This window comes from Lutjanus erythropterus, chromosome 2, assembly GCF_056507025.1.
Source record: "Lutjanus erythropterus isolate fLutEry1 chromosome 2, fLutEry1.hap2, whole genome shotgun sequence".
Lineage (NCBI taxonomy): Eukaryota > Metazoa > Chordata > Actinopteri > Lutjaniformes > Lutjanidae > Lutjanus > Lutjanus erythropterus.
The window spans coordinates 30,460,725-30,480,344 of record NC_139318.1 but is presented as its reverse complement, the minus strand read 5'-3'; the positions used below and the strand labels follow the sequence as shown (position 1 = coordinate 30,480,344).

Genomic DNA, 19,620 nt, shown 5'->3' with positions numbered 1-19,620 from the left:
AGAAAACAGAGTTTTTATTTTCTCTGGTTTATATCATTTTGAATTAGATATCTTTTATGCTTTGGGGTGTTGATCACACAGAAGAAGTAATTTAAAGATGTCACATCAGGCATTGGGGAAATTATGAAGTGCATGTTAAATGGTTTTCTGACATGTCGTAGGCTAAATGTGTAAGTATCTAATTAGACAGAAATCGACATTATTTTGCAGCTGTAATGAAACAGATTTCATATGAATGTGACTTAATATGACAAAAATAGTTAAGGCAAAGTAACCTCAGTTTGAAGGTCCATTAGTTAAGATTGGGAAGATAACAAATACAGGAACACCCACACATTTAACTCTAAATTACACCCATATTACATGAAGTTGACTTTAATGCACCTGTTACATAATTAACCTTTAAAAGACAAAATGGAAAAAAAAAGACATAGCAGACAAAAAGCTACTCATTTGCAATAATGCTACTTCAACTTTTTGCAAAGACACTATATCGGATATAATTGACCCCTTTGCCCCATTATAGGAGCTACTGTATGAAAATAATTTGCTGGGCAGTATTCTAAAAGTAAATTGTGCCTGGAGCCAGTATGAAGTTCTTCAGCTAAAAGAGCCAAAGATATTTGTGTACAGTAGTTCATGGTGTATGAGGAGGTGGATGAGGTCAAAGCACGAGGCCCTCATCTCTTGAGCAGAATTATATAAGGAACGCAGAGCCGAGCCCCGCCATGACTCAAACTGGTAATTAGAGATGGTTTGTGTGGTGTGAGAGTGAGGGAGAGAGAAGAAGAAAGAACAAAAAAACAAAAAAAACAAAACAAAGATCGATTACGAAGCTGGCTGCAGATCATGGCTTTTAACAATAAAAATGTAAAACTGTAAAAAGAAAAAAGTTTTCACTTGTGCATCTAAATGCTTGTGGGGATAAAAATGGTGATTTTCTTGGATCAAATGTAGAAGTAAAGCAGATTGTTGTGTTGCATTGCTGTAATGTTAACCCCAGTGTTATGGTGTGTTGTTGTGTAGTGTTGTTAACTAGATGTAGTTAAATTACCAGTTTAACTACAATGGCTATCTGGAAAGCAGTGCTCTTTCTTTGGACACATAATTTCTACATTTATTGATCCTCTTACACTTTTCATTGTGAAGAAGCTAGTGGTCTGGTTTTAAAGTAGTTTCCCCAACACTGCTTAACCTTTAGTAACTACAATGTAAAACTCACTGAAATACATCAGAAACAAGATGACCATTGTAGAGTGATATGATCTAAGTTCCTCCCTCTCATCTCCTCTTTCAGGTCTTGCAGGCGCCCAACCTGACCTGGACAAGAGAAAAGAACTATTTGGTAAAAACCTGATACCTCCAAAGAAGCCAAAAACCTTCCTGCAGCTGGTATGGGAGGCCCTGCAGGACGTCACCCTCATCATCCTGGAGATCGCCGCCCTGATCTCCCTGGGCCTCTCCTTCTACCACCCTCCCGGAGAACATGGCACAGGAGAGGGTGAGTGACGTGGCCCTTATGACATCACTCCCTTTAAAATTCTCTCGTCATTCATTTCGAGGTCTTGAGACAGATACACACACAACTTACACACACGCACTGTTATCTCTGATATCTTTGGTTGTGCTGAGGATAACAAAGGGTTATAATTGCATTGGCCCACTGACATCACTTCCTCTGACATTACAGACACTCACTGACACACTTATACCTACATGTATGCACACACACTTTTTAATTGGCGAGGCAGGTCACACTTGGTTTGTGACCTGCCGCAAGAGATCAAGTGACTCATGGACCATAGGGGAAATTTTTGTGTGTGTGCACGTGTGTGTGTGTGCACATTATGAACGTGTTAAATGTGTGTATTAAAGGTACCAGGAAGGTTAATGAAGTGTTGAGCAGAGAAATAACCTTGAGCTCCCAGTGCCCATACATCAGCCCTGTGAGCCGTGAAACAGGAAATGAAGACAGAGACCATAACGAGGTGCTGAGTCAGCAACATCAGTCATTGCTCCCAGCATTATCACAGTAATGGAATTCAGCTACCCTGCCAAAGAGACCAGTCATCATTTTAAGGGCTTTAAAAAAGGCAGAAATACCAGAGAAGGAAGAAGTAGGTACCTTAGTCTTAGTTATATGGGTAGTTATTCAAATCAGTCCTGAGTTAATACATTTTCGTCAGCTGGTTAAGATTAAGAGAGGATTAATAAGTGAGTAAATAAATGATGTACTCAGCCATTTAGTTTAGTGGTTTAATTATTGGTCAATTGGCCAGTACTTTTCCCTTCATAATTTGCTTATTCTCTTTCCATCTTTTGAGGTGGTGCTTTGTAAATGTTGCTTTTTGCAAGTCCCAATAAAGCAGAAAAGGACCAAAAGAATCATTATGCTGATAACTGTGCCCATCTGCAGATACTTAATCAAACTTCACTTTAACTTGATGCAAAAAGCCAATGTGCAAGTCTCTTCTCATATTTGAATGTTGTTGTGTAACAGAGGAAAGATGGACATTTGGCCATAGGGAAAGATTTTTAATGACCCATAACAAAATTCACGAGTAAAAGTAAAGAATGATAATTATATATTGGTCTATAGCCCTTTTTTACACAGATATTTAATATGATCAAAAATTCCTGGCAGTGATCCCTCAAATTTGGCTGTTAAAGAGTTGCAACAAAGATGTGTACTAAAGATATTTTATGTCTTGGAAGACCCTTAAAAATGAGGTGACACATCTCACAGGGATTTTCTTTGTATTGTCTTTGTATTTGACTAAATTAACTGGAAGCTGTTCATAATTATGACTATAAAGATAATACAACATATTTAAACTTAATGTAGACAACTATCATTCAAAAACCCATAAAATTGGAGCCTAACATTTATGTACTGAAATGTTTTTATAGCAAATATCATAGCATCTACACATGCATACAAAAGCACACATCGCTCACTGCTGATTTACTGTTTTGTTTTTTAATAGGTCAAAAAAAGCTCAGCAGACCAGAAATAGAAGGTGGTGGGATGACTTAATTCTCATTTGCATATGAAACAGCCTGACTTCAGTTGAATGAGGAGGCTCTTAATTATGTCTGTGTCAAACACAACATGCAAAAAACAAAAAGCTGAAAAATAAAAAGAAAATACAAAAGTAGGCATAGAAACCAACACGGTTGTCAAACAGTCCGAACCGCTCTGCCTTTGAAGCTTATAGACATTTATTTCTTTATTTACAGGCCACCCAGGTGCAAAAGTTTCTCAGTTAGTTGCGTTAGTTATTATTATTATTATTGTTATTATTTTGTGCTTTGTCTGGCTTGGGTGTCTGTCTGCAGTGTGTTGGAACTTCAGCACCATGGACAGCTACAGAATGATATTGTGTGTGTTTCTGAAAATGAGACTGGAACACAGGTTGTGCACACATTTGCGTTTATTATGGGCTTTATTCAGACTGCAGGCAGATCAGAATTTTTTCGCAAATCAGGTCTTTAAGACAGACAGTCCACACTGTAATTTTTGAGTGATCAGATCCGATTTTTTGTGTACAGACATCACAAACCTGCCTGCATGGCATGCTGTGGCAGTGTCGTAGGTATCAATAACTTTGTAAGCTGGTGACGCTGCTTTCCAGCGAGGAAGCATAAGAAATAGAGGCCCAGCATCTTGCCCTCCAAATAATTGTAACAGTTTGGGTCTGTGTTTCTTGGTTGTGTGTACTTGGAGAACTTAGAGGAAGTCAACAGTCAAAAACTTACAGCCGCACTGGTTCTAGAGGATACACAAAGTTTGCCATTTATTAACATAAACATCAGCCTTAACAAGCCTGGTTGTATAGCTACTGTATCATAAATCCATGTAACCTTAACATTACACTTGATTCGAGAGGCAAGATTTAACAGGAGGTTAGTAACAGGTGTCTCTCCATGCCATATGCAGCGCTCACCTGACTCAAGAAAAACATGGCACTGTCTGATGACATGGTTTCCCCTGTATCTAGGCAGTGCAGCATGCTGTTAAGATATATTTCACAAATTCACAAACTATATCACAATCACGGTGTTAAGTAGTGGTGCAGAACTCCTCCATTGCACCAGACAAACCCTGCTAGCAGCATGGATTCTGCTCAGCTGCTATGATGCACTTACGTCACTCTTGATTTTGATGTTGTTGTTTTGTGTTGCATTGTAAGTGATGCAAAAGACAATTTGAAATCTGATTTGAGCGGCCAGCACACCTGGACTTAAGGATATCTATAGAAATCCTATTGGAATCACTTTTCAAACCACCTCTAGTTGGTAAAAATCTCATTTTGTGTTTTGCATGATTAAGACTTTGTAAAATCAATCTGGATTTATTCTTGATATACCAAAAAAAACCTATTTAAACTGGCAATCTGAACAAGGCTTATGAGCTGTATAATCAGAACCATGGACAGCTTCAACACTCACAGTGTCAGTGTGCTGCAGTGACCAAGTGGCACAAACTGAACTCCTATTAAATTATTTACTGCCAACATTACTGGCATTTGGTTCTTTCAGTACAAGAAATAAATGGTAATGATTTGTTTTACATGAAATCTTTTTTAACAGTTGCTTCTCTTAACATATCCATGCCAGTCTGAATGCACTGTTGCATTTAGAGGAGTAAGATTAGTTCTGAATCGCTAAATACAGAGCTGTCACTTGTTGAAATCAAGAACTCATTTTCTCTGGCAAAACACAATTTACTGAAGAAAATATCAGATGAAATAAAATTACTCTTCATAGGTCAATGAAAAAAAACATATACAAAAGAATGATATTTTGTACATCATATGAAATAAATTATTGAATTTAAATGTTTATTCAATTACCTCTTTGTGCTAAAACCCACATGAATGCATGAATATAGATCCCGCTTTGGTACAGGTGGTCTCACAGAACAAGGACGGTATGTTCTGTAACTGTATGCAGTGTGTTCTACTAAATTTCACATTGATTGGAACCCCTCTGTAGTCCATCAGTAAGTCCAAATTGCTTCTTGGAGTCTAGGTCTTGGTTAAACTGGACCCTGCATATGTATCGTCTATAATACGAGGTCTGCACTAGTTCTCTTGTGAGCTGCAAGTGTTTTATAGTCCAAAGCAAATCACCCCACTGTGGGCTTTTGAAGTCAGCTAGCCAGGAGGGTAGGGCTCAATGGCTCCCAGAGTATTACATGAAGCAGCACAAGGAGGACTGGGAATAGGCCTTGTTTCATTCCCAAATATATCCCTGTCTGTGAGTGAACAGCCAGTAGACTGCAGGGCATTCATTTGAAGTAGAGCAAATGAATGAAGAGGCGAGGCGAAGTGAATTCTCTGAAGGTCATTTCAGCCAGAGTTCATTTTATTTCAGAGTTGTCTTTTATATTGCACACATTGTAAATAGGCGGAGAAATTGCATGTATGCATGTATTTACACTATATGCATACACACTTATTGCAAACACAATCACAGCTGGCTTTGTCCACAGCTTTTCAGTCCCCAGTGTGAATGTAAGCTTTGTTTACGTCTCTTTTATTATGAAGTGTTCACTCTCTACATAAGTAATAAGCATATATACCCGTGTATAAGATTTGTGAGTTGATATCCAGTATGTAAGTGTGTGTCGAGAGAATACTTCAGTCTGTATGTATGAAAGTATAGTGTGCTTGTCTGATATCTCTATAATTACCCCTTTCTCCTTTCTGTCACTGTTACCAAACTGTAGCATGTGGAGCGGCGGCAGGTGGGGTAGAGGACGAGGGCGAGGCAGATGCCGGCTGGATCGAGGGCGCAGCTATCCTGTTGTCTGTCGTGTGTGTGGTGCTAGTGACGGCCTTCAACGACTGGTCAAAGGAGAAGCAGTTTCGTGGACTGCAGAGCCGCATCGAGCAGGAGCAGAAATTCCAGGTTGTCCGTGGCAGCCAGGTCATACAGCTGCCCGTGGCTGACATAGTCGTCGGGGATATCGCACAGGTCAAATACGGTAGGTGTGAGGAGATTGTCAAGCTGTGTGTGTGTGTTCATGGCATACAATTAAGTTGAGTGAATTCTAACTTTAAATATCTTCTTGGTTCAAATTTACAGTTTACAGGGCTTTGAAACAAAATCCATGAAATGTTGAAATGTTCAGCGGCAAGACCTCGTCACAGCCTCTCTCCTTCTGTGCTGTCTATACATACCAACACCCAAAGACACAGGCCAATATAAACAACATATTTTTAAAGTTATTAATGAAGGAGTGAATCTTCTGGATCCAGGTAGTTCCATGGTACTAGCAGCGTTTCCTATATTTGACCTAAATCTTTCTAGGGACATAAAAAACATTTGCTTCCCATGTAGCATTTGTCTTGTATTTTAAAGAGTTAATTATTTTGTAGTAAGGTATCTCTCTTTTATATCGATTATTTTTTTAATGATATTCATTGACATCTATACACTTTGACTTTGCTGCAAGGCTTTTGCATCAGCTAGGTTTTTTTTTTTATTTCAGCCATAGCCTTAATTGAAACATCAGAGTCTATGATGTGATTACAGGCCAAAATTGACCAAACTTCCTAGCACACTATGATAAGCACACTGATAAGTCTGATGTGGTTGGACGTTCCCACTCACTGCCTCGATTGGCTTGTCCATTGTTCTGTGCAAAGTAATTGTCATGGTTCAGTAGCTGAAAATAGACTTCCACCTCATTTCCAGAGGGGGATTAAAGTTATGAAGTTATGAAGTCTACCTTAAGCAATTAAATATATTCAAGCGACAGTATGTTAACGTTGATAAATTAATTAGCTGCAGACAGGCGCATAGATGGAGGATCACGGACACATCCTCTCCCAATACTGCAAGAATATACAGTACTGGTCATTAGCTCAAACCTGTGATAAACTCTAATGAATCTGTAAAATTATCTGAACTGTTGAGTTGCATAAATCAATATCAATCAATTCCACAGTTCTAAATAAATCCACTACAAATATCAACTCTGCCATTTCCATTGTTGCAGGTGATCTGCTTCCTGCTGATGGAGTGTTGATCCAGGGCAATGACATGAAGATTGATGAGTCGTCACTGACCGGAGAGTCTGACCACGTCAGGAAATCTGCAGACAAGGACCCCATGCTGTTGTCTGGTATGTTGCCAGTTGATGGATGGGTGCATGTCACAGTCATGTTTTCCAGTAGGTGTAAAGAAGAAAAGGACAAAAAAGAGGAGGAGACTTGATTGAGGACTCTGTGGGCCCTAGCTTACACCCGTCTCTGAGGAGCGTGCAGCGGAGCTGTTGTTGCGAGTTTCTGAAACCACGCAGTTGTCACTTTCACGCCCAGTGCCCATGTTTCTAAGTAGCAAATTGATGACCTACTTGCGCCCATCTGTGCGTCTATGGGGTTAGTGCATTGCTATCTTGAGGCGTCAAAAAGCAATTGCGCCATTTAGCAAAAAAAATCTTCTTTAAAGTCAATGGCAGTTTTCCTGCTATTTAAAGCTACAACATGGAGTTTTAACTGGTTATAAAAGAGTCGGTTTATTACTGATGCTTCTGTATGACTTATATAAGTTAATGAGACAATCTGCAAGACAATGTCTATTTCTGTATAGTTATTCTATTCTTCAAGGAGTTTTCCTGAAATCACATAAAACAAGCCTGTTTACATTTTAACAGGCAACGTTACAGTGAGTAGTGTGTTAATCAGTTAAAAAAAAGCAGGAGATTTTTATTTAGATCATTTAAATTTTTATTTAAACCTCCAAAATCAACAAAATCTTAAAGCTCCTTGCAGTATTTTAAAAGTCTGCATTATTCAGATGGTAAGATGAGCCTACACAAGCAGGTTCACAACATGCTGACACTTTGCTTCATTGACACTGCAATTAATTTGTGGGTCATAAAAATTAACATTCTGGTTAACAGAGGATGAGTTTCAGGTGGGTGAAAAAGGTGGAGCCTCTCCCTGTTAACAATATAAGCGAAGCCAGTTTCTTTTTTCATCTTTACAAAATAAAAAGCACAAATGAAACTCTCAAATAAGTCCGCAATTACATTTTTGGGACTTTTTACCCAATGGACGAGTTCAAATTTGAACAAACCAGAATTAGAAATGAGAAAATAAAGTGGGTTGGTTTGTTACACCTACACGCCTAATGTCATGACCCTTTATTTCCATCCACAGCTAGAAATACTAAATGTTTACACAATAAGCATGCCTTTTTATATTTTTTTCTCAGAAGAAGCGCTAACATTGATGACCCAAGTGAAAGAGTCTTAGATTTGGTCTGCCAAGCTCCTTTTAGAGAATCTGTTGTGAAAAAAAATGTAATATATTATAAGTCACAGTCGTGGCATAGCCTCAGACAGAAGACAAAGGGTTGTTAATTATAATCTGAATATCAGCACAGACAACACTGTTTTTTAATCTACTTTACCGCTTTATTCCTTTAGTGTTTGCTGCAGCAGAAACTAGAATTTGCAGCTGTAGGATTCTTAGAAATGAAGAATATCACAGATAACAGAAACGTGGGTTAATCAGATCTCACATCTTAGTATTTTTTTCCTGTGGATAATTAGCTGTGTGCCTTTTTGCTGCCTTCTTTAATTAGCCTCGTATTCACCCACATCGACTTACTCTCCCAAAGGTTAATAATGTTCTGTGTGTGTATACTGTACATATACACACACACGAAAGTCTACTGCAGTCGGCACGTATCTGGTGACACATTTTTACTGCTTTTGGCTCATTACTGCAATTGTCGATGAGAACAGAATGCTAACTTTTGGCTTTAGTGATGCTTGCGGTACTCTTCCATAAGGTGAAATGTTATAATTGTAGCCACTTTGACACATACGTTACTCCTTCAATTTCATGTCAGTGGAGCAGGACAAGAATCGTAAATACAGAAACAATATAGAATCAATAGATTTTCTGGAGAAACCAGTAGAATGTTCTCGATTGAGTCGCTCAGAAGTGTTGTTGGCACAGGTGTGAGCTATTTAAGTATATTATACTTATATTAAGTATATAATTTGGAACATACTGTAAGCCAACAAGAATAATTTCAATGAAAAACTGCCCAAATAGGGAAATTCCCATTTGGTGTAATTTCACCATTATGTGTAGGGATGATGAGTTAAGTTTGTTTTTAGAAAATTATTAAATCAGTCCTTTTTAGAGTATCTTGAGATGGAAGCTGTAATATTGTAACACTGTGCCGCTCTTTCTCTAGGGACCCATGTGATGGAGGGTTCAGGACGCATGGTGGTCACTGCTGTTGGTGTCAACTCTCAGACTGGAATCATCTTCACCCTGCTGGGAGCTGGTGCCGAGGAAGAAGAGAAGAAAGAAAAGAAAGGTAAGATCACTGTGTCATTAAATCATCTTTTTTTTTTTTTTATAAACATATTCCATAAGATTTTTCTGCAGTTGCTTCAGGAGCACTGAGGTAATTTGTTTTTTTGTTTTTTTTATCAGTGTTGCTCAGCAACATACCCTTGAAAAAGCTTTTGTTGTTTTATTACCTTATGTTCTCAAAGTCTAACTGTGTACACTCATTGCATAATATCAGTGTTTTTAACTGTTGTTGTTATGAGAAGGGTTATAAACAAGAAACTCACTAATGTCCACCTGTTTAACTGTATGAACCTTTTGTAGGTATATGTAGTACAATGCACATTGCTGAATGTGTATAAAAACTTTATAAAATGAGTAGTGGTGGTACACTTGTGAGCTGCAGTATCCAGGTTCTGTGGGTTCAGGTGCATCATTGTCCTTACTCTCTTATCCTTACAAATTCACCTCGAAGGAGGGGCAGTGGAAGACGGACACCAGACTACAGGTAGAGTATCACCTTTCTCTGACCCCTGGGAGTGGCACTTTTGACCTTTAACCCCTATTGCTCCCCAATAAACCACCGTTACTCCTCAACCCTTTCCTGTAGCCGAGCACCTTTGCCCCAATTTAATTCCTCACTTAAAAAGAGAAGCCTCATCTTCACAACACTGCATCTTTTTAAGTGCTGACAGATGACACATTTCACAATGCATCTCTCCCCTTATAACAGGCACTGCACTCATCAAACTAACTAGCTAGCATTCAACATCGGCCCTGTTTCACGACGTATTGAATGCCTTGAATAAACAAAGCCTGTCAGACTCATCTCATTTCTGTGTCACAGAACAATGACATGAGAGCGACAGCCTTGCAGGTGTACAGCACATGTACCAGCAGTAGAGAGTAAAGTAGATGATATGCACCTTTGTAAGATGTAAGAACATCTCATATATGTACCTATACTGTACATATTTTCACATCTGTAGTGATTTCTTGCCACTGTTACCTGTGCCTCTTCTGACAGCTCTGTAGCTTCAATGAGCCGATACCACAGTAGCTTGCATGAGTAACATGCTATATGTGCTGTCTCAGAAATGTCACATTAGGTTACAGTAAAACATGTCATCCCCTGTGGACAATACTTTCTTCTTCTGATCTAAACACTAACTAACAAGTGATATCTGTGTTTTTGTTCTGACATGTAGTGCTTCAACAGCATACCTTTGATCTTTCTGTAGCTCAGTGGCAGTATGCTTTTATTTTGCAAGGTTCAATTTAACTGATCAGACTGATCAAACCAGGAATACTCACAGGTGTCTGATCAGCCAACAACAAACTGTACAGGATAACAGATAATCTGGGCCGAAGGATGCAGTCAGTGAACTATCAAAATTTACTAAAAGCCCTTCACGTTAACTCAGCTTGATCATCATTGCTCCTTTGTTTAAAGTTGTACATTTGATCACAATTTGTATTAAGTTTCACTGGTAGGAATTTCTGTTAATATCTTACAAAGAAAATGTACCATACGCTCAGTTTTTCAGGCATGGCTGGCCTAATTAGTACAAGTTAAACAATTTCTTTTAAAGTTGTATTAACACTATGTAAATACAACTTTTTAAAGTTTGCTGAGAAGTTTTAAGGGGTCACATCAGCCAAGTGTAGTTTTATTGTGATGGATTTCCTGTCACAACACTGTTCATGGTTGCAAACTCAACAGCACTTTGCACTAAAATCACTGGGGTGCTGTGTCATTAAAGAAAGCAATTTCTTTTCAGTGAGATAATAAATGAAGTATAGAACTGTGATAAAACTTTAAAACTACTATATATCAACTCTAGACACATAACTCAAAAAAGATCAGGAAACCAGCTCCTTACCCTCCTTGGAATTTCCTTTTTCACAGTTTATGTGACTGTCGTCAAAGGACAAAAACAAATCCTTACAAAATCTGTTCCAGGTCTTGAAAACATATCTTTAAATTAATGGGTCTAAAGTAAAAATTTGGACACCTTCTCATCTCATATATTTACCCTAGTTAAGTTCAGTATCCCCCCCGTTGCTTAACTGGTTGGCACATGTGTATTTTCCTGTTTAATACCTTTTTTGTTTCCATTGCAGGAGAATTTAATTTCAGACTGGCGATGCAACACCCCCTTTTAGCTTATTTGTTTCAGATTTTCTGCTCAAATTATGATTTTGTGATGCTAAAAGATAGTACATGAATAACATGGTTTAAATAACTTCACATTGAAACAAATTAACAAAAGCAAAAATAACAGTAAATGCAGTTTATGTCACACAACATAATATAATATAATCACTGCTGTTTAGTATATGTTCAAGATTATATTACTTTTATATTATAGTACAGTACATTCAGTTTATTGTGACAAATATGTATAAAATCAAGTTACAGTTGGTTTGTCGATTTTGTAGCTCTGGTTTCACATTTTCTTATATTTACATATATGTTACATTCAGATTTCATGTTCCATGTCTGTCCAATGTTTATTTTACTGACATAACATTTAGCTATCACTTTAATAACATACATGAGATTACATAAATAATAGATATATCACATACATCACAAATTTTACAAACAACAGACTTTAGTTTTCACATATGCTGAATCTCTTGAATGTGCTATAACCATGTTATTTCTGTTCATTGTCTTGTGTGTGCACGTGCGTGTGCGTGTTTGTGTTTGTGCGCGGGTGCGTGCGTGTGTTTTTTTGTTCATTCATGTTCGGCCTTCATTGTTACTGGCTAGACTGCTCCCATCCCCCTATCCACCCCATCGCAACTATAGCCACGGATGGGGCTGCAGGCATTAATGCCCCTGGCAGTGCCAGCCTAATTAATGGTAGGTTGACAAAACCTCTGATCTCTGACCTCTTTCTGTCGTGACTTTTGACACCTTCTACCTTCTCCATCCTCCAACCGCCTCCTACCATGAGTGCTCACCTTCTGCTCCTCTGCTCTCCCTTTTCTTTCAGTTGTGTCAGACCCTTTTGTATCCACGTTCTCAGTGCATGACCTCTGTAGTTGTAGAAATTAGTCTTGTTTTTCATTTTCTTCTCTTTATGCTATCTTTTGTCTTTAAATGCTTTAAACATACTGTATACTGTATATACTACTGTCCTTGCACTTTTATAAGCGTTTGGCTGGTGGTTGGTGCTAATTTTGTACCCCTGTTAGATGAGAAAAAGCCTGGCACGAACCCCTACAAAGTGTAATTTTTACACTTTGGTTTTTGTACATATAAAAGGAGAACAAACTGGATATAATGTGTTAAGTAGAGAGCTTTAGAGGTGCTGGTAGGTGGATTTTGGACACAGCCAGGCTAGCTGTTTCTCCTTGTTGCCAGCCTTAAGCCTAAGCTAAGCTTTACCATGCAGAGTGATATTAATCAAAGATGCCTTTCAAAATGCAGAAATAGTCCTTTAAAATTGTGCATGTTGTAGTTATTGTGTAATAAAATAATTGTTATATATTAGTTCATATTTCTGACACTAGATAAGACATTACCTGAAGAACAGTCACAGTGTAGGGACATCTCCTTTCATTGGGTGTCCTCAGAGATCACTTAGTGCAAATCCTCCATTTCTGTGTGAGCTGGACAAGATGCAAAAGATTAACTACATTCATCGTAGCGCTGGGTTCTCTCTTATCTTTGTCTCCTTGGAGAGCGGCCACAAAATGTTTGTACTCAAGGCAGGAGGGGCGTGATTTGCACTGTAATGATGACCTTGTGCTGTCCTGGGCTGGAACAGAGCAATTTGTCATCTTCAGCTTTATTGTGACTCCAGGGAACTGGCTAATGTGGAAGTGGAGGTGAAACGAGACATTTATTCTCCACATACATACATGCCAAAGATTCTGAGAGAACCAGGTCTTCCAGGTCTACCTGAGTAATTTTTTCTGTGACATTTGAGTACAAAGCACTGAAAGACACATTCTGTGCAATTTCTATCCTGCCTACCTACCACTGAGACAAACAGAGCATATCTCTATAATTATAGCCTGCGTAGATAATGGGATCAACACTGCAGTATATGATAAATGCTTTCTTAATTATAATTTCTTGTTTTGTAAACATTGTGTATGCATTTGGTTTGAAAGCACAAGACTTGTAACTGTTACACTGGGTTGCACCAACAAAGATTAATTTAATGCAAGATTAGTTCTAATCAAAGTTTAGCAAAACTAGGTTTAAAATGAGTAAATCCAAATTTAGATTTAAGCAGAGCTCTGTTGCACAAACAAAGCTAATCTCAGTTTTGTGAATTGAAGTTTAGTAATGTAAACCAAAATTAATTCAATAATCACTGAAGAACAGTATGTTTACCAAAAATTAAAATAAACAAACCCATAAAAATAAAGTGCTGCTGGGACATAAGATGTGTAAAAGAGGGGAGAAATTTTCAGCTGCTATTCCATAACAAAATATTGTATTGTTTGCTAGCTGGCTAAAAAAACAAAAGAAAAAAAAAATAAAATGGGGTTGCTAGCTAGCTAAAATGTTTTTAAAAGTTATATTGTTTGCTAGCTACCAAAAAAGTTTGATAGCCTAGTTAGTCTGGACACGATGACCCAGCAGAGAATTATTTTGTCAGAAAGGCAGCGATTTTGGTGACCTGCTAGCTCAGCTGGTAGCATGTGCGCCCGATGTGTTGAGACTGAGTCCACTATGAGTTTGACTCCCAGCTGAGACTCCCCCCTATCCTGTTGTCACTTAAGCTGTCCTGTCTAGTAAAAAGTGCACGTGCACACACATACACGCACACACATGTATACATTTGCAGTTTAAATTCATCTTCACTTTAAGATAGTTTAACATGAATTAAGGTTAAGCCATGAATGAAAATGAATCCTTGTTTGTGCAACCTAGCCTTAGTTTTATGTTTCATCTTCAACTGTACTAACAAGAAAGTTGATTCTTTAATTTAAAACAATGTTTTTTGATTGAAATACACATTTAAATGAAGTTCAGTCCTTGTGTAAGTAGACACTAATGGCATTATAAATTCACTGTCCCCGAACTTAGATTTCGATTTTCCTCCGGTTGTTCTTATGTAACTTCGCCATGTGGGAGGCTTTCCTTCAGGCTCTCACTCCCTCTCTCCCTCTTTCTCTTTCTCTCTCTCTCTCTGTCTCTCTCTCTTTCTCTCTCTCCCCCTCTCCCTCTCTCTCCCGTTCCCTCTCTTTCTCCCTCTCTCCCTCTCTCTCTTTCTCTCTCTGTATTGTTCACATCTCTTCACGTCTGCTTCCCTCTTAAGTGTGTGATCTTGCATGTGCTTTTGGACTTTCCTCTAATGCATGCTGTCTCTTGTTTGAGTGTGCTCTCTGTGTATGTGTGAGTGTGTGTGTGTGTGTGAGTGTGGTGTACTCTCCCTCACTGTCAGTGTTCAGTGTAATGCTGTATCTACTGTATGTCTTGATATCTCATTTTATACCCTGACAATTTGACTCGTATTGCTGATAAAGTGTGTGGAATTGCCTGTGCTCATAGTGTGAGTATGTCATTCAGATAAATATTTAAAAATAGAAAATTCAGCAGAGCGTGTGCAGTTTTTGTAAATGTTCAGCATACCCAGTGAGCATTTTTTCGATGAAAAGATGTTTATAAAACAACAATGGTCACGGGTGAAAAGACTTTTAGAACTGGTTCAAAAATAAAAAGTTTTTCCACCGACTATTTGAAGACACTGATTAAATGTTCACATGTACACAATAGTTCACTGGGATTTGCAACAGTGACATTTTTTCATCCTCTGTAATGTAAGGATAATAGCCTGTCGTCATTTTGGACTCTCACTAACAAACTACATCCAAATTTCTACGTTGAAAGACAAAAAAATGCCTCACAGGGGGCTCCAACCAAGACCTGTGTTTAACCCACTCATCCACCACAGCTCTCTGTTCATTTATCTTCTATGTCACTCGTCCCAGTATGTAAATACAGGCCTAGTCAAAGCTGTAACCAATGCTCAGTACTCATACGCAGGTTTTTGGCTACAGCAAGAAGCGTTATTTCTTTATTATGAAGCAAGAAGTAATGTACATTTTATATTACCAATGAGATATGACTGAACAAATTATTAAAATGATTCAACAACTTTGTGTTTTGTGATGTTGTAACCACATTTTAGCTGGTTGCAAAAAGAGGTTTTAGACGTTCAGACCAAATATCAACAACTTTTCAACTAGAAATCAATGTTCCCCAGTTTGTGCTCACTGGGTAATATTATGCCACACATCATATAACATTTTTGTTTCAGAAAGGCCCATTAAGCATTTTAATTACCTGATTATTTGCTCACGAAATGAAATAAAACAAAATCTATTAAAACCTAATTTCCTCCCACTCAGTACAAAAAAAAATCTGCACACTACAGTATTTGTCTGTGACTTTCAATTAAATTTTGTTTTATTAACCCCTCGCCCGTAGCTGTAGCTTCTACTTACATTACATCACTTACACATCACAAGCCTTTCTATGTGACTGTCACAGAGACGTTGTATTAAAAGTCATTTTTCTGTCTCCCTGTTTGTGACTTTTGGTTCTCACTGTGTGTGTCGTCTCTGTGGTGATAATTTGTTGACTTGTCTGCCTTGGTTATTTTTGTTGTTATTGTCTTGTATGTCTCCATCATAGGTAAAATGCAAGATGGCAATATGGAGAGCAACCAGATTAAAGGTAACCAAACCATCTCTTTCACCCCCTCCTCCCCCATGCTTTCTCTTTGCCTCCTCCTCTTCCTCCTTCCCTCTCTTCTTCTTTTTCTTCTCATCTTTTCCCTTCTATGGTGTGTAGTGTAAGCTCTGGGTCAAATGCAGGTGGAAAATCCACTGCTTTATATTCGTAGGTCTTAACAGCTCACTGTCTCTGAAATTACTGCGCAGTGCTAATTCCATGTAGATTCCAAGGGACTTTAATAAAGTCCACCACTGACTAAGTAAATCCCAGAGAATGTAAGTGTTTGACCCAGGTTTTGCCTGCAGTCATATTAGGGTCGAATGCCCCTCTTCTTCACCCCGTCTGTCACTGATGTGTTGTCCCTGGTCTGTTGTTCTGTTGTTGTTCTTGTTGTGTTGTTGATTTGTCATGTTCTCAGCGAGAGAACCTGTACCTCAACTGCTGTATCTGCCTCACTCGGGCTGCCTTCTTCCACCAAAAAAAACCCCCTGTCCTTTTGGTTCTTTCCTCAAGTGATATGCCACACCCTGGTTTTCCCCCTACCACTGTTTCATGAAGTTTGCCCCAGAAAATATGACACGAACTGTCTGTGATTAGAGGGATACTGTGAATTTTTTTTATGTCTACAGTAATGGTTATTTTTTTATTATTAATCTCTTGGTTTAGTCTTTGTCTGTTTATTGTGTCTGACAGTCAGAAACATGAAAGTAATTAAATCCTCAGTGTAAAACAGAAAAGGACTGCACATTTTTGCATTTCAGAAGCTGTTATCGAGTGTTTGATTTATTTTTGGTTAATGAATGCATTTTTTCATTTAAGAGACATTTGAATTCACTAATTGATTTATTCACTACTGCTTTACTACCAGGCACAAGTCATGTAAACTGACCAGTATTTTTTTTTGTCATCAAAAAATTCAAACTTGGTAATTGTTGGTATTGTTAATACTACTACAAGTCAAGTCTATCTACCAAATCTTAAGAATTCATGTGATGTTAAAATATGTTTCCTCTCTTGGGAAGAGATGATATAACAAACACAAGCTGGAAAAGTCAAAGTATCCCCAAAGCAAAGACGCAAAAGGGTAAATGAAGACATGGTAAGCCATGGTATATTGATGACATGCTAGATCAGCCTTGCTAGAATTTAGAACAAAATGCCGCTCTCAGAGGATGAACCTTTTGGTCCTGAGCATGTATTAACATCCAGTGTTTGGTCTTCTGCTGGGTACAGTTGGATACAGACACTTTCTGTCTTGAGTCATGGGGATGGAAAAAACAAAATCCACAACCAGACAGCATGACAAATGTTCAACATTAAAAGGTTTTTCGTGAGCATCAAACAGATGCCTCATTGTTATTGGGAAACTGGGCTGAAATGATTCTTGGCAATGGGTTACATTAACAGGAAAGCACTGTACTGTATGTGTGTGTGTGAGGGGGAGAGAGATGGAGACAGAGTGATGTAATTGAGGATTGGTTTTATAGCCTGAACAGTGTTTTTATTACAGAAAATATTTTTTTTACCACATTATAAAACAGTTCCTACAGTATAAAATATACAAAACATCAATTAATCTCAGAGTGTAAATATACATTATATCTATACAACATACATCGATTGCTATGTATTTTAGCAAATGATCTTTAACAGCTGGTGGGACCAGTTTTGTTAAGTTTTATTTATTTATTTTTGTCATTTCAAATGCAGCTGCAGTAATTGTATTTTTTGTGATTTAGCGTCCTCCCTGAGATGTTTGTTTCAGTTAGATGTTTAATCACCTTTATAGACAAGTTTCTACTACAGTATTTGGGGATATATTTAATTCTATTTAATTACAGAATGAACTTTCAACAATTTGGATTTTATTTTTTATTCTGTTGAGTATCTCTTGTGCAGTTCTTTGATCATATTATTGGCAGAACAGAAACTTTCTACACCTTAACCATCTCCGCTGCCTTCTATACATCTGTTCCACAGTATACTGTGTATCTCTCATTGGATGGAGGCAAATATATACATGTATTTCTGGCTTGCTTTTAAAAATTGAATCTTCTAACCTCCAAGATCATTTGAAACCAATCTGCCAAGTTTTCACAAAGTAAAAAGTAAACAGCTAGACAATTTTTTTTTAACAGATTTAAGTTACAATGCTACAAAGTGTAACAAACCCCCATAAGACTTGACACACTATTTTGGACTTACAAAACAATATATATTCTCCACTTCAATTTCTTAAAAAAAATCTGTATTGTTTTGAATTGTGTTTTTTCACATTATCCTTTTTAATCGTTTTGTTTCATTTCTTGTATTTTATTTATTTCTTAAACGAGTTGTGTGTTTGAAATGTGTTGCACGGTGTATAAAGTTTCCTAATTTTCACTCTCTACAAGTACTAAGGTACTAAATAATCTGTGAATTCAGCCTGGACCTTGGATGTAGGGCCACTGAATTATTCATGACTTACTGTAAATATGTGTTTGTGATGAAAAGATAGTGTGAATGATGAGAAACACAGTGTTCCTTACAACAGCAAAAGAAGACCTACTGTATCTTAAATGTTTAGTTTTCACAATCTCTACAGAAACAAGGTTGATCTGAACATGAAGACAATACAGGGACAAACAAATAATCCTTATTATGGTATGTGAAAGCTTTATACATACCAGTTAGTTCCCATCTTGTCATGGGATGTCATATAAGCTCGTCCTGGTTTTTGAATCTAAACTGAATATCTGTGTTGGAGCTAGTGTAACACCTGGGTGTTGAAGCCTGGCTCCCTGTTCCTCTTCTCTCCCTCTGTTTAATCTACATTCCTAATTCTGCTTCTGTCTGTTTTTTTTTGTGGTGTTTACAGTAAAGAAGCAGGATGGAGCAGCTGCCATGGAGATGCAGCCTCTAAAGAGTGCTGAGGGAGGAGAGGCCGACGAGAAAGAGAGGAAGAAGGTGTCCGTTCCGAAGAAAGAGAAGTCTGTGCTGCAAGGGAAATTGACCAAACTGGCCGTCCAGATTGGCAAAGCAGGTACAGCAAACCGCACACAGACAAGTCCATCACTCAGTCAGGCAATTAAATCAGGGACAACAAGGTACTGAACCATCATCCTGTCCATCAAGGCAAGATGTTGCACTGAGAAGACTCACTTATTCTCTCGCAGTTAAGAAGAATGCTTAAGTGTTTGAATTATGAAGAAGAGCCTGTTCATTTTATTTTTCTAAATGACCTGCCCTCTAGGGACTTCTGAATCATTGTAGTGGGAACAACTGAGACTGCATTATGCAGCTTGTTAACTTAAGCTATTTTATAATCATTACATTATATTACATGACATTTATTCAGCTGACGCTTTTATTCAAACCAACTAAAAGTAAGTGCACACAATCCACACCATAATCAATTGTTTGTGATGGAATTTATGGCACCAAGGAGTTGATGTCTAAAGCACTTGCACTGGGTCTGTACCAGCGAGCATTTTTAGTAACAGATGCCCACATGCCAGTGTGCCCACACTGTGGGTGTCCTCCCGGCAGCAACATAGTAGGATTACTTGAACAAATGATATCCATGAATATTACATACCTAAAATA

The 19,620-nt window shown here is 37.9% G+C and overlaps 1 protein-coding gene across 4 annotated transcripts in view; it reads left to right on the top strand.

Moving 5' to 3' along the window:
- atp2b2 (ATPase plasma membrane Ca2+ transporting 2) overlaps nucleotides 1-19,620 on the top strand; it is an 85,305-nt gene that overhangs the window by 28,221 nt on the left and 37,464 nt on the right. For 2 of the 4 annotated variants that reach the window (XM_084736888.1, XM_084736869.1), the window contains exons 2-9: nucleotides 1,298-1,501; nucleotides 5,735-5,992; nucleotides 7,010-7,135; nucleotides 9,226-9,351; nucleotides 9,802-9,834; nucleotides 12,106-12,198; nucleotides 15,994-16,035; nucleotides 18,893-19,057. In XM_084736888.1, coding sequence (XP_084593014.1) covers nucleotides 1,298-1,501; nucleotides 5,735-5,992; nucleotides 7,010-7,135; nucleotides 9,226-9,351; nucleotides 9,802-9,834; nucleotides 12,106-12,198; nucleotides 15,994-16,035; nucleotides 18,893-19,057 — 1,047 coding nt within the window. The remainder of the gene's footprint in view (nucleotides 1-1,297; nucleotides 1,502-5,734; nucleotides 5,993-7,009; nucleotides 7,136-9,225; nucleotides 9,352-9,801; nucleotides 9,835-12,105; nucleotides 12,199-15,993; nucleotides 16,036-18,892; nucleotides 19,058-19,620) is intronic. The other 2 variants (XM_084736879.1, XM_084736896.1) reach the window with 2 other exon arrangements.